At 40.6% G+C, this 15571-nt stretch overlaps 1 protein-coding gene and 1 non-coding gene across 2 annotated transcripts; both read left to right on the forward strand.

Moving 5' to 3' along the window:
* The first annotated feature begins 2457 nt into the window (after nt 1-2457).
* Nucleotides 2458-2799, forward strand: LOC120084599 (uncharacterized). The gene has a single exon (XM_039040407.1). The coding sequence runs from the start codon at nt 2458-2460 to the stop codon at nt 2797-2799; it is 342 nt and encodes a 113-aa protein (XP_038896335.1).
* Nucleotides 2800-14580: 11781 nt separating this feature from the next.
* Nucleotides 14581-14685, forward strand: LOC120087456 (small nucleolar RNA R71). Its single transcript, XR_005484597.1, has one exon. It is a non-coding gene; the product is annotated as a small nucleolar RNA R71 (small nucleolar RNA).
* Nucleotides 14686-15571: the final 886 nt, after the last annotated feature.

A 15571-nucleotide genomic window follows, 5' to 3' on the forward strand; every position in this document is an offset into this window, starting at 1 on the left:
ACGAGAATTGTTAAGCAAGTTAACAAACTATAGACCGAACAATGGTGATTGTTAGTTACAGTGAAAAGGTATTGTTTCTGTTTAATGGTTGAGAGTGTTTCATTTTAGTGAAGGGAAACTTGATCACCCTACGATGACTTTTTTCCTGCCTCACTGAAACATCATTGCAAAATAGATGTCACTTAGAGTACATTAGACTATTTTGCTAAAAACTGATTGGTTCTCTTAGTGGTTTAATGCAAGTAGACTAATTAATAATTTGTATAGTTTCAGAAATTTTTATTACAATGGATACCACAACTCTAAACTTGCTTGTCGCTGATAAATTAACTGGAAAAAACTATGCTTCATGAGAAAACACGATCAACACAATTTTAATCATCGATGACTTACGTTTTGTCCTTATGGAGAACTGTCCTCCCATTCCTACTCCCAATGCTCCTCGAAATGTTCGAGAGGCATACGAGTAAACGATAAGGCCCAAGCATACATCTTGGCAAGTTTTAACGAATTCTTATCCAAAAAGCATTAACCCATGCTCATGACCCATGAGATCATGGAGTCCCTGTGGGGAATGTTCGACAACTGTCTACATAGCTCAGGCATGACGCTCTAAAATACATCTTCAATGTCCGTGTGCAAGAAGAGGCATCTGTTCGAGAATATGTTCTTAGCATTATGGTCTACTTCAACGTGGCAGAGATGAATGGGTCTAGCATCGATGAAGTCAGTTAGGTTAGCTTTATTTTGGAATTTTTAATTGAAAGTTTCTTCCACTTTCGTAGCAATGCTATTTTGAATAGGATTGACTACAACCTGACCACTCTGCTCAATGAGCTACAAACTTTCCAATCCTTGATGAAAAGCAAGGAACACAAGGGTGAGGCAAATGTTGCTTCATCCTCAAAGAAGTTCTACAGAGGTTCGACCTCTGAGACAAAGTCTGTACCATCTTCCTCCTGCACCAAAAAGGGGTAGAAGAAGAAGGGTAGGATAGGGAAAGTTAACCCTATAGTTTCTGCTCAAAGGGGCAAAAGGCCAATCAGGATTACAAAGGGAATTTGTTTTCATTGCAACCAAGATGGGCATTGGAAGAGGACTTGCCCCCAAATACTTAGCAGAAGAGAAGAAGGTCAAGTAAGGTAAATATGATTTACTTGTATTGGAAACCTGCTTAGTGAAAATGATGATTCTGTCTTAAGTATCTATTCTGGGGCCACTAACCACGTTTATTCTTCATTTCAGGGAATTAGTTCCTGATGAGAACTAGATGCTAGTGAGATGACGATGTAGGTAGAAAGTGGGCACGTCGTCTCGGTTGTGGTAGTGGAAGGTCTCCAGTTGACTTTACAAAACAAATTTCTTATTTTAGAAAATGTATATATAGTTCCTGGTTTAAAAAGAAACTTAGTTTCTGTAAAGTGTTTGCTTGAACAATGTTATGCTATTAACTTCATTGTTAATAAAGTGTTTATTTCCAAAATTGGTGTTGATATTTATTCTGCAAAGCTGGAAAACAACCTTTTTGTGCTAAGATCGTTAGCTATTAAGGCACTCCATAACACTGAAATGTTTAAGACTGCAGTAACTCAATATAAAAGACTTAAAATTTCTCCTAAAGAAAATACCCAACTTTGGCATCTAAGACTAGGACATATCAATCTCAATAGGATTGAGAGATTGGTGAAGAATAAACTTCTAAGTGAGTTAGAAGAAAATTCTTTACATGTGTGTAAGTCTTGCCTTGAAGGCAAAATGACTAAAAGAAATGAATGCAATATCAGTCTTCTTAACTGATGAGGAAGACCGACGACAACTCATTATAGATTACGTTGAGCATGGAAGGCTTCCAAACAACCCCTTCCACAAGACCAAGATTCGAAGGAGGGCTACACACTTCATTTATTACAAAGGGGTTTTATATCGCCACTCTCTTGAAGGGCTCTATCTTTGATTCCCTGGAAAGTACAAATCAATGAAGGCTTCGGAAGAAGCGCATTCAGGTGTTTGCAATGCGCATCAATCTAGACCAAAGCTTCAGTTATTACTGAAAAGGATGGGTTAGTACTGGCCAAGGTTGATCCATTATTTGATGGAGTACGCAAGGAAGTGTGTAGCCTATCAATACCATGCAAAGTTTATACATCAACCTCTAGAACCTCTACATCCAGCTATTGCTTCATGGCCTTTCGAAGCGTGAGGACTCGATTTTGTACATCTAAGTCGTCAACAGGACATTCTTACATCCTCACAGCCACTTATTACTTTTCAAGGTGGGCTAAGGCCATCACCTTGAGAGAAGTTAAGAAGGAAAACATGGTGGACTTTATCCGCACTCACATCATTTATCGGTATGGTATCCCCCATTGAATTATGACAGATAATGGGAGACAGTTCTCTAATAGTTTGATGGACAGGTTGTGTGAGAAGTTCAAGTTAAAGTAGTTCAAGTCATCTATGTACAACACTGCTACAAATGGGTTGGAAGAGGCATTCAATAAAACGTTGTGCAACCTGCTGAAGAAAAGTTTCTCCAAGTCAATAAGAGATTGGCAAGAAGAGATCAGGGAGGCATACTGGGCTTATCGAACCACTCATCATACCCCTACAGAAGTCACGCCATACTCTCTTATTTATGGAGTGAAGGTTGTTCTTCCTTTTGAAAGACAAATTCTATCACTAAGAATGGTGGTACCAGAGGGATTGACTACAAAAGACAATGTCAAGCTACATCTTCAAGAGTTAGAAGCACTTGATGAAAGACGACTGGAAGCTCAGCAAGCATTGGAGTGTTACTGATGACATGTAGAAATACATGTCATCTTAGGCCTTTTACTTAGAATTATGAAGGTTGTTAAGCAGAATATGTGGCAATCATGATAGGAATTCATGAGAAAATGAGCTTGCGTCGATCAGCATGTTGAATCTCAGCTAACCCGTTAGTTTGCGTTTTACGTGTTCAAAGTTTTATTTTTGTAGCAAAAACAGGAAATGGACACAAACGCGGAAACCAAACCACACATAGACGACCGCATGCGAAGAAACACTCCATCGCAAGGTCGAATGCGTCGATCAACGCATGGCTGTTGCGGTAATCAGTCGTATGCATCCATCACATAGAAGTTGCGCTCGCCTATCGATTGCGGTCATCGTGTAGAGTTGCAATATTAAGCTAATGCGGTCATTAAATGATTGTGGCTACGCAACAACGCATACTAATGGGATCAATACAAGGTTGGTGGAATGAATGCATCAACGCATCTACCTCGAGAAAAAACCAAAAGATGATGCTGACATTTCACCTACCACGCCGTTAGCGGTAGAGGTTCAGAAAAGGAATAACACGCCGAATGTCAGACTCAAAGTAGTCCATTAATGCTGTCAGCGATCTAAGCTCTATAAATAGAAGCCGATGAGCGAAAATTCAAGTTATTCAAGGTTTTTGCCTGAGGTTCGCCTAGGGTGGATCCTTGTGATCCAGACAAAATGTGTGAGAGGATGCTGAAAGTTCTTCACCTCCTTCATCCATTCCGAGTGACGACCGGAGCCTTCGACCGAGCTAGATCTCGAGAGAGTCAACTCCTTTGCCCATCCATGGCACCCCCGGCAGCCTTGACGCACATCCGATGGAAGCAAGTCTTTGCTTTCAGCCGATCATTTCATTTCCCTTTCTTTTCTTATATTGTATTGTATGACATTTTGTGATTAAGGAATTTATACAATTTGTTTTCAATGCATTTCTCTGTTTCCTTCGACTCCATATTTATCTTCTTTTCTTAGCATCTTTACTTTCATTGCAAACTTAGTGAGATTGCTTGGGTATTTGCATACTTAGTCATGTGGATTAGGGATATGAAGCATGTAGCAACCTATCGAGAGGTGTGCGTTGTGTGAGTGTGTGAGTAACCTTATTTTCTTAGTGTGAAGTTGCGGCAACGCCTGTCTATAGGCTAACGCATTGCTTGTCTATGAGTAAAGTCAACAACAATCAACTGCCAGGGAGGGTAAGTGGTTGGTTGCATTAAGTAATGTATGCATTGTTCACTAGGGATAGTAACAATCTTAGGTTAGAAAAGTTTATGTGGTCACCTTGTCCTATGAGCGCTTCATTCATCATTTAGGCATACTTGGGAGAGTAATCCAAAACATAAATCTAAGACTCGGGAGAGTGGATTGGAATGCATAGGCAAGAATGGGGATCTTAGAGATAAGCTCTATTTGCTTCACACAGTGTATGCACCCTACAGATTGGATTTGCATGCGTCCAGGAAATAGGATAAGGGGTTATGCAGTAGCCACGTTCATGCGGCGAGAGCTAGTGAGCTGGTTATGGAGGTCTAGGCAAGCATAGGCTTCTCGATAATATCGCAGATATACCGCATACGTCCTAGAGTTAGGTTCACATGTGTGTAGCATGATTGCATGGCTTGCGTTGACTAAGGTTGCTCTTGCGGTCACTCTTAAGGATTGCAATGAAAACATCTCTGCATTTTATCTATTTTCCCATTCATTTATTTCATGTCAAGTGTTTTCGTATCTCTACCTCTCATGCATATTCCCATTGAGTTGTCTGTTAGATAGAAGTAGGAGTAGTATTAACTTAGCAACCTCCCTTCAATTCTTTTATTTAAACCGCTGCATGCACATTACCGCATTCATTTTGCTACAAGTCCCTGTGTTCGACCTCGGATCACCCAAGAAACTTGCGTTCACATTATACTTGGCGTGAGCGCAAGAAAACTTGTGATAGAATGCATGGTCATCGCATATATTTGTTGGCGCATATTCATTCCAACGCATGACCATCGACGCATGACTATCAACACATATCTTAAGAACATGCATCGCATACCGTGTCCAAGGGATTTTAGTTGTTGAATAATTTGACTTCTAATTTCCCGTCATCAGTTACTAAATGCGAATGTCTAAAGCCTTTGATAAGCACGTGAAGCCTCGATCTTTTCAAGTCGGTGAACTAGTGCTTGCTGTAAGAAGACCCATTATCATGATAAGACATATGGAAAATAAGTTCACCTAAATGGGATGGATCCTACATCGTCAAAGAGGTCTACACAAATTGAGCATACAAGATCGTTGATTAAGATGGATTATGAATTGGCCTAATCAACGACGAGTTTCTTAAGAAATTTTAAACTTGATAAGTGTAACAAAAAAATGAATAAATAAATAAAAACAACTCCTTATTATAAAAGTATAAACTGCATGTTGCTTCTGACCTGCATGAACTTAACAGGTGAACGACTCATTAAAAAAAATCTTTTGAACTAAGTTATGACTTGGTCCCTGTTATTATAAAGGGTATGTAGACAGCTTAAAGAAATTTAAGTTCAATCACATGATAAAAAAAAAAAAAAAAGTTCAGTTGCATAAGTAGAAACTTAAATGAAACTTCAAGCATTGGAATTTTTAAAGAATAGAAAAAAAGTGGCTTCATATAAGAAAGAGTTTCTTAGCACTACAGTAAACAAATCCAACAACTAAAAGAGCTCAGAGTTACAAGAATGCTTAAGCCACTAACGACCGGCATATGTGTAGCTAAGTAAGGTGGATAACGTCAAATCATGGTACTTAGTTGTAGTTCTCCAGCTCCTGCTATATGACTTCTAACATCTGACGTAGTACATCCAAAGCCTTGATGTCTTTATCAGAAAGAACTGAAGTGGTCTCAATATCTTTTATGATCCCCCGCATTTCTGAGGTGTGAAGCTTATGTTGATTCAAAATATTTTCATTCTCGGAGATTAACTTGGATATTTTGGCTCGTTCGGTTCATATAGCTTCCAGCTTCGCTAATTCTTCCTCTTCTTGCAAGGCTTGAGAATCATGCTCTAGTTGTGCTTTTCTCTTAGCAAGGGCACTACTTTCGACATACAATATCTTATCCAGATTAAACTTGGCCTCCTCTAAACGTTGGCTTTTACTTGTCTGAGTCAATTGAGAAGAAAATAATGATTGGAACTTATTATACTTCTCTACATTTCAAAAGGAATCATCTACGAGTTTTATGAGAGGGGGAAGTTTGGCACCACAAATGTTGGAAATGGCTTCGAATATCTCGTGAGTTTCTTTTTCTAGACAAAGTACCTTTTCAAAAGGAGTACGCATGGTTTTCTTATGTATAGTCTCCCACAAGGCTAAGACCGTTTGACGTCGAACATCAGAAACTAATCGACACCACAAAATTCGGATACCTCAGAAGTAGCCAGAGGTGCTATTTTATTCACATGTCTTAGAAGCTTCTTGGTCATAAGAAGATGAGCCAACAGTCGAAATTGTGCTAATAGAGGCCCCAAAACTACCAGTACGGACAAATGCAGGTTCACAACCACCTGGACTCGCCAAGGCTTTTGAAGTCTCCCTGGGTTGTAAGACTTCGTCTATTAAAGACACATAAGAGCAACCAATTTCTTTGACTAGAGGATCTGAAACTGTAACGTTCCCAACATCTATTGTCTCCTTGGCATGATGGGTGTCATCAAGAATAGCATAAAGTTGATAAGATTGTTTGACGGGATTCATTGGCAATGCTTTAGAAGTACCAATTTTTTCAGCAATTGAATCAATAGCAAAAGGCCACATTACAGATTCTTCGCTTCCCAGCGCCAAAAGTATTTGAAGAGAATTGTTCAAGGATTATTACAAAAATAAAAAAAGAGAAAACAAGGACGTAAACCATATAGTCAAATAAATGAGATGAGAATATTAGAAAAAAGGAAGGGTCGATATACCAGTAAGTTGAGGGCATTAGGAACCGCTGGGTCGTTTTGATCCCTTTTAAAAAAGTCATTATCCATTGCCTTCTGCTTCTTTGAGGGTCTTCTCCAATGACAATCACCGGTGCTACTATGACTATCCTCTCCAATTGGGTTTGAAGCAACTTTTTGTAAGATCGTCATTGTCTCTTCAATCAAATGAATCTATTTGCCTTCTTGGATGGCCCCTTTAAATTTGGGTAGTTTGGGTTGTGTCGGAGGAGGAATTGCATTGGTCACTAAATGAGGTCGATTCTCTTCAAAGTAATTTTCGTGCTTTGTCAGCCACCAATCCCTAAACCATGGAGAAATATGCTTGTGTGGGTCTAATGTGCGGGTCAATAGGAATACTTAAGATAATGTCTTACGTCTCGTGCACACTCTCTAGTTATATAACACATTACTCGGTGTGAGGCCAAGCAGTATTCCCCCTATATGATTAAGAATGTTCTGGTAAAAGTCGAATTGTCGGCCAAAGTTAAAGGGACTGTATGATTCTATAGTCTGATCATTGCCACATTGGAAGATAGGTAGCCTGATCGCATGCTAGAAAAATAACTGGACCTTAGGAATGATAGATCTCTGCCATCAGTCAGCATTCATGCCTACTTATGTTCTAAATTTTCACGTGCCATTAAATGATAGCGCTGTTATGGATCAGTTCCTACGCCTCGTACTCGTCAAAATAGATTGAGCCACCTTCTCCAGAAAAGTTGGACATCTTTGGACCCCGCACGGCTACAGAAGTGGATATTACGTATTAAAATAGTGGGCCAGCTAACCATGGACATAGTGCATGGAAAAGTGAAAGTCCATGCATCCATTTGGGTTTGAAGCTTCTATTATCAACTCTAAGTCGTGATATATGTTGGCTAAAACTGGAACAACAAGACTATAGACAGTCCTGTTAGCCATCAAGCTAGCAATTCTAAAGACTCCAGGGCGAAGATAGCTCCCTTTTGCGAGAACACAAAAAGGCATAACCAATAGGATAGAAAGGCAGCCAAATATGTTTTATCCTTCAAGTCATCTTTTATCTCAAGTTTCGTGCATAACATATTTTTCCTACTCAATCATTCTCGAAACGCGATCTTTGTACCATGAGGATTTTGAATAGACCTGGAGTGAGAGGTTTTCTTTTGTTTCCGTGTAGTAGGCTTATCGTATCTCTGAGCCCCTATGAACAAAAAAGAAATCCATGAGCTAATGGACACTAGGGAATCATTCTTAGAAGGTTTCGTGTGATTTTCTCTCTGCAACATACTATTGAATAATACGCCTGGAAAAGATGTTCACAGGTTTTTGGCAAATATTTCTCCTTATCACGATAGCCAGTTAATTCTTTAAAGGAAGGAATCACCTCCTCATAAAATCTTCCCCAGATTGGAAGACCTCCAAATGACCATAGCCTTGCAAGGTGGTCCTTGCTGATTCACACAGGATTCCACGTCCCATAAAGAAATTGATAATTTGCCTGCCATGGTATGAAGAGTGTTGGTTGAAGGATACCAAGCATCAAAAAAGGCTCGAACTATGTCACTATTATGATCATACGTGCATAGAGAAGCCATCACTGTGCCAAATTAACTGACATCATAAAGGAATTGCTCATTTCGGCCGACTAAAAATTTAAGCCACTCCCAGTAGTAATCAATAAGGCCAAATTCTCTAGGCATTTTCATTATGGTATTCCAGTGGACCTGACCCTCAATTATACGAAGTCCAAGAGTTAACACTTGTTCGGGCCTCATCATAAATGGAAGATTGTAAAACCCATACACATTCTCCCTGAGTCAAAGGCGCTTCCATTGGTAATTTGGGAAGGATCATGTTGTTGTCTAAACTTGGACAACGATATGCAAAGGGACGAGCTAATGTCTTTGCCACAAGAAAGCTAAGGCCATCTTTTATTGGTTGACCTATGTCTCCAAGAATCACGAGGTACCTCTCACCAGGCTAGATATGTTCGATAAAGTGAACCATCGTTTTGAAAAAAAAATACCATAAAGGAATGAGTTTCGACAACATGATCCAAATGCAGTTAGCCGTAAAAAAAAGCCCCATAAAACATTATTATACTTTAAGCCATATTTGGGTTGTTAGACCTTTCCCAGGTCAACCCTATGTTGATCAAATGGGTTTGTTAGACCTTTTCGAGGTCATCCTATGTTGATTAAGAAGTGGCAAAAATAAGGGTGTTAAACCTTTCTAGGGTCATCCCTACATTGGTCAGATAGGGTTGTTAGACCTTTTCAAGGTCATCCTTATGTGGATCAGGAAGCCACATTATAATAGGGTTATTTAGACCTTTTGGGGTCATCCCTATATGAACCAAATAGGGTTGTTAGACCTTTCTAGGGTCATCCCATGTTGATCAAGAAATGGCAACAAATAGGGGTGTTAAACCTTTCAGGGGTTATCCCTACATTGGTCAAATAGGGTTGTTAGACCTTTCCGTGGTCATCCCTATGTGGATCAGGAAGCCATATTATAATAGGGTTCTTCAGAACTTTATGGGGTTATCACTATGTGGACAAAATGGGGTTGTTAAACCTTTTCGGGGTCATCCCATGTTGATCAAGAAGCAGCATAATAGGGGTGTTAGACCTTTCTAGGGTCATCCCTACATTGGTCAGATAGGGTTGTTAGACCTTTCCGAGGTCATCCTTATGTGGATCAGCAAGCCACGTTACAATAGGGTTGTTTAGACCTTTCTGAGGTTGAACAATGCTTGTCCTCAAGCATTCCATAAATAATTTTTTGTTATCTCCCTTGTCTTTAGTGTACAGTGTTCACCTTTCATCATATTCACTTATAAGCTTGAGACAAGAGTTTGGAAAATGTAACGCAGGTCGATTCTTTTCTAAAAGGAATAATGGTTTATTTCAGGTGTAGCAAGCCTTTCGTCAACAACTCTTTTTCGTTTCTCAAAACATTCCCGTTTTTCTAAACCAGCAATGCGTTAGATGCTTTTTAAAATAGATGTCAGTTAAAAAGAAAAAGTATAAATTTTCGATTACCCGTGCGTTGTTCCAGGTGTCCCACTTTCGTTTTGGCTTGCCCCCACAGGTGTCATGCGAGCATCCAACTATGGGTGAGAGCCCTTTACAAATAAACTCATATCTAGCATTCATGCATTTCAAGATACAACTTCTTTAAATTAAATAGAGGAGTTTTTAGGACGCATTGGTCTAGGAGACTTAACTTCATTTTGGCTTGCCCCCACGAGTGTGATGCGAGCATCCAACTACGGCTAAGTGCCTGTTCCAACTTTTTAACTCATACCACTTTGAGGTTTTTCTTTTAGAGTAATGATAGAGAAGTTGCTTTTAACATTTTGCTATTTTTTTCCTTTCTTTTTGATGTAATCGATTAATGTGTCTTAACTCGGATTTCCCTCATCCCCAAATTTGGAAATAGGCTAAGTCTTCATTACTAAAAGAGAAACAAAAATTCGAAAAGGCTTTGAGAGTTTCGAAAGGAGTTTTGATTTAAAGCTTGCATGCGTTAGAAAGATAACATGTAGTCGTTTTAGAAAAGTTCAGGCTTTGTTGATTTTCCTAACACCTACTCTGTACTTATAAATTTCATATTGCTAATATCATTGAGGTAAAGCAATGCACAAGACTAGAAAAATAACTAAAGAACAAAAAAAGTATGCTAAGGACAAACGCAAGGATAAAAAAAATGAGAAATTTTCATTCATTTTTATTGGATAACTAATGGAATAAAAAAAAAAAGCAAACAAATATAAAAGATTATCAAATAAAACAAAATACGAAATAACCAACACACCGAAACTTATTGTGCTAGCGCATCATCCCTGCGTTCTTCTGTAGGGTCTTCATCCATAAATCGCAGAGGGTTCCTAAGGTGAGCAGGTAGTGGTGGCAGCGCAAACATTCCGACCAAGACCTGATTAATATACTGTGTTGTGTAGACAAATTGGTCTTGCATTCTTCTTGTTTGTTGCCACAAGTAATCCGTTAGAACCCTGTTTTGTTGTTGAAGACTTTCAATGGACGCGACCAGTGATCTAAGTTGATCGCTAATAAAAGTTTTCAACTCGTCAATATCAGTGCGTTGTTGTGGCGGTGTTGGCTCTTCAGTTCTTCCAACTGAGTCTTTAATATTTTCTGAATTACTTGACTCTAACCTAATTGGTTCAAAAATGACTGAAGGAGGCACAAAAGTTGGAATTGGAATTGGTGAGGGCGAAAGAAGGGGACTAGGGATTTCTTGATCTACATCGGTAGGCTCTTGGTGCGTTGGATCAAGACTTCCTTCTTGCGGGGCCAATGGTGAGTTTTAGAGAGTGATGTTTAGGTCTGGCCGCGCTTCTTCATCAGTGAATGCATGTTCCGCTTTATAATCTTCATTCTCCAAAGCTTTATCGCTGTGTTCAATCACCCAGACGCGTCTTCTTTTGGGGGCGTGTTTGGAGGGTCGAGGTCTGGCTATCGCTTCTTTGCGAGGTAGGGCAGGCTGGTGCGGCAAACTGCGAAGCAAATGCCTGATCAACTTGATGTCCATCAGACCATTGATTTCCTCATAATCATCCCCCAGAGGGATGCCCCCACGTTCACACAGCGCGCAAATTAGCCAAGGGAAATAAAGTTATCCTCGTGGTTTAGTTTTAATGGCTTTGATCAGGTCTCTTATTATCCTCCCTACATCTAGAAGAATGCGCTGCATGATACAATAAGTGGCCAGGATGCGTTCTCTTTATAATGTCTCATCATGCGTTGTAGGCATGATGCTTTTCTTAATCAAATAATACCATAAGTTTGCGCCTGGCTTTAGGTTCCTGGAAGCTAACATCTTTACTCAATTTTTTGATGTTTGCCATTTGCTTCCAGGCTTGGCCACTACTCTTAACATATCTTCTACGTGGCTCGAAGTCGGATGTTCCAAGATGCAATTTCCCTCTGCATCCGGGTTACTTGTGATATTGAACACTTCATTAATCTTATAGGTTGAGAAGCGCACCAATACACCATCAACACATGCCGTACTTTTCTCCATGTCGAACTCACTAATGTAAAATTGGCGGACAAGGTTGGGCCAAATTCTTGTATGCCCAACCATAGCTGACCCCAGCCCATTGCTTCCACAGTTTCAGTTATGTATGCCGACAATGGGTTGCGTTCAGGGAAGAAGCCCTTCTCTGTAAGAATGTCACTAAACTGGCATTTTCTCCTTGTGGTCTTTTTAGGTAACGCGTGAGTTACCTTGCGCTTGTCTGCCTCATGTGCCTTGGCTTCCCACGCCAGCTTTCTTAATTCATTTTCCAATTCTCTTTGGAGAGCTAACTTCCTTTGCCCTTACCTTGTGGGCTGATATTGTTCCAATTCCTTTTCTAAAGTTATATGCCTTGAGCAGCTCTCATGCGTTGCACCCTCAGGACCGGATGCGAACTGCTCTTCTTCTTCCTCCAATATTAATTTTCTTTTTCTCATCACTCTCTTTGCTTTTGATGGCCCTTCATTCGCATCAGATTGGTGAGGTTGCGACGCATCCGGGCCAACTTCCCTTTCTTCATCTTCTTCTTCTTCTTCCAACCCAGTTTCAAGCATCATTGCATAGCGCTCCGCTTCATCGATTTCAAGTGATGTGTTGGTTGGGTCAAGATGCATCACTTGTTCTTCTTCTTGGCCCTGATTCAAGCTTGCCAAGATTGCTCCGAAGACTTCTTGCTCGTCTCTTCGAGCCAATTCCGCTAGTTCCTCGATGTTTCGCTCTGAAACAGGACTATCAAAATTGGCCCTTGGTGGAGTGATTGGTAGGGTGCCGGATGGGATATGTGGCGACCCAGGGGATGAAATGATAATGGTGAACGTGGCGGTTGGCTGGCTCCTGCTTCAATAGAGTAAATAGTGGCTAAGGGTTGGATGGATAGTGGGGGAGGTCGACGCACTGCGAGCGATGGCGCATTATGGAGATAAACAGGGATAGAGTCATGCGTCGGACCCACCAGAGTAATATTTGGAATGAACGGTGGTGAGGCAAGCTTGGTGTAAGGTTTCTTGGCAGCTGCGGAGGAAGAAGGGCGCTGCTGCCTTGGTTTTGTAGGAGTTTTGGGTTTTGGTTTTGCAATGGTTTTGGGTTTTTTGTGGGTTTTAGAGGAAGGGTTTGTGGTGGTTTTGATGGGTTTCGACCGAGATAGTCGCTGGGAAGTAGAAGAAGGCCCCAAGTGCAAAGGCTTGGTCGGAACAGGGGTTTTTGAAGTTTGGCGAGGGTTTGGAGGAGGTAACATTGAAGCAGACAAAGAAGAGAATGAGCTCACCGGCGACATGTCTCCGTAGCTCATTGATTGGTTTTGGCTGTTGGACGCTAAAGACATTGCTGCCAAAGAATGACCGGAGTAACAAGCTTGATCGAGCGGCGGTAAAGGCTTCGGGCGCTAGGGTTTTTTTTCTTTCGAAGAGAGCTTTGAAGGCGATGGAAGAAGAAAGAAAATGAAGGGTTGCGCGTTTTATAGGTCTGGGGAGAGAGAGTGGTGACGTCAGGCGGCGCCTGACGTCCGCATTTATTACGAAGACGAAAGGACGTGCCTAGGGCTTCCAGCACTTGAGTGTTTTGCGTTTTCGAGATGCGTCCTTTCGATTTAGGCCATGCGTTAGACTTTAGTCCAACACGTCCGTTTTATTTCCATCCTAAGCTTCTTCCGATTGTATGCATCTTTTATATATATATATATTAATTAAAACAAATTAATCTCTTAACTAAGAAAGAAATAACATTCATCAATCAACTTAAAACGCAAAGACAAGCAACAATGAGTAAACACAAATGCAGTACTAACATACATAATGTAAAAGAAATGATAGAGGAAGCGTCCCTGGAATATGTGTCGATGTCAATGTAGGATCTCTTTGACGCAAGCCTCAGTTGACTTCGCGTAATACGAGGGATGACTTTTATCGTTCTACACCATCTTCAAAGTAAGGCTTCACTCCTTGCCCATTTACCTTGAACGTACTTGTGTCATCCTCCCGCGTCAGCTCTACTGCTCCTTTGGTATTCCCCGGGGTTTTCGTGCTGCTGGGCAAGACACCAGGCTGCCGATTCTTCAAATCATTCGCAATCGGCCCCACTTGTATCTCCAGAGTTCTGATGGAAAACACCTGACTTTTTAGCAATGTGTCGTTCTGGGCGATATACTACTTTAAGAGGTTCTCAAGCAGAGATGTTGAACTCGACGCATGGCCTCCTCGATTAAAGGGTTGCTAGTGCGGCTGCTGCATTGGCTGAAATCCAGGCGGTGGTCCTTGCCTTTGCTGCTGGTTCACCTCTGGGTGGTGTGGCTCCTATTGATTACCTGTCCAAGAGAAATTTGGATGGTTCCTCCATCTGGGATTATATATGTTCGAATGGGTTATTTTTAATGAAGTATATTGATTGCGGATTTTGTGGGCAATCGGAGTAGGAATGGGGATCTCCACAGCCCACACAGCTAACCATGGGTTGTACGAATGTTTCTACCTGATTTACCTTTTGCTGATTTGATGTGTTCTCTAGTGACATGTTCTGCAAAAGGTTTTTCATAGTAGCCACTTGTACAGAGAGCATGGCTATTGCGTTAGAATCAATAGAATTCACATTTTGAGATCGCTTCTTCCTTTCTGCTCTTGGGTCTTAAGTATCATCCATCCATCCCATATTATGCTTGGCAATGCGGTCCAATATTTCCTTAGCTTCAGTATAAGATTTTTCCATGATACCACCAGCTGCAACTGCGTTGGCTGCCATTTAAGATGCTCTGTTTAATTCACCATAGAAAGTCTTCATCTGGATAGTTAACGGTAATTCATGATTGGGGCAATTCTTAACTAATCCTTTGAAACACTCACATGCGTCGCTCAAGGTTTCACCTTTTTCTGCTCGAAGTTCATGATCTCTCTCTGCCTCCGTGTGTTAGTGGTGGGTGGGAAGTATTTCTGCATGAATTTCTCCACCAACTTTTCCCAGGTTGTGATCTCACCAGGCTTCAAAGAACTTACCCATTGTTTTGCGCCGTCACACAGAGAATATGGGAATAAAGATAGCCTGATAGCTTCTGGGGTGATTCTAGAAATCACAAATGAGTTGCACGTTTCCAGGAAACATTTCATGTGAGTGTGAGGATCTTCTCCCCGAGCACCCCTAAATTGTCTAGTTGTTTGGAGCATTTGTAACATCACGGATTTCATCTCAAATCTTGTCCCATCTGGCGTTGGATATATGATCCTTGGTGAGAAATTATACAATACAGGAGACGCAAACTCCCTCATGGGACGCGTACTATTGTTTGCCATTATGATAGGATTGTATTATATGATAGGGAAACAACGGCCAAAAAACTTGTTCTGTTTATTTTGTGATTCGAGCTTAGGAGTGTATTGTATAAAATAATTTGGAAAAATAAGTTTTACGTATGAATGATGCGTTGATGCGCTGATGCGTTGATGTGTTAGTAACGCGTTGATGCATTAGAGATGTGTAACAGAACATATGACACTTCTCTATTGACGTTTAAGTATAAATCCAACTTAGGTTCCTGGTAAGTTCAGGGTCGAACTCAGGAATTCAGATTTAAAGCTAATGTAGACAATGTGTTGTAACTGTTGTAGGGATGTCCTAAGTGTATGGAGAAATGAGTTATTTACACTAAAGTGCTGTGTGTGTGTGTGAAAAAAGATACAAAAGGGTTGAGTAGAGAATGATGGGTCGTGTGAAAATGGATTTTGATGTAAGTGATATGCGTCGATCTAAGTTGGATGTACACGAACAAGAATATGATGCAAATGAGATGATTT

This window comes from Benincasa hispida, chromosome 9 (assembly GCF_027475165.1).
Source record: "Benincasa hispida cultivar pf3 chromosome 9, pf3_genome.v1.1, whole genome shotgun sequence".
NCBI lineage: Eukaryota > Viridiplantae > Streptophyta > Magnoliopsida > Cucurbitales > Cucurbitaceae > Benincasa > Benincasa hispida.

What these genes read in the sequence shown, in the direction of transcription:
- LOC120084599 (XM_039040407.1), top strand. Translation starts at nt 2,458, where the DNA reads ATGTACAACACTGCTACAAATGGGTTGGAAGAGGCATTCAATAAAACG.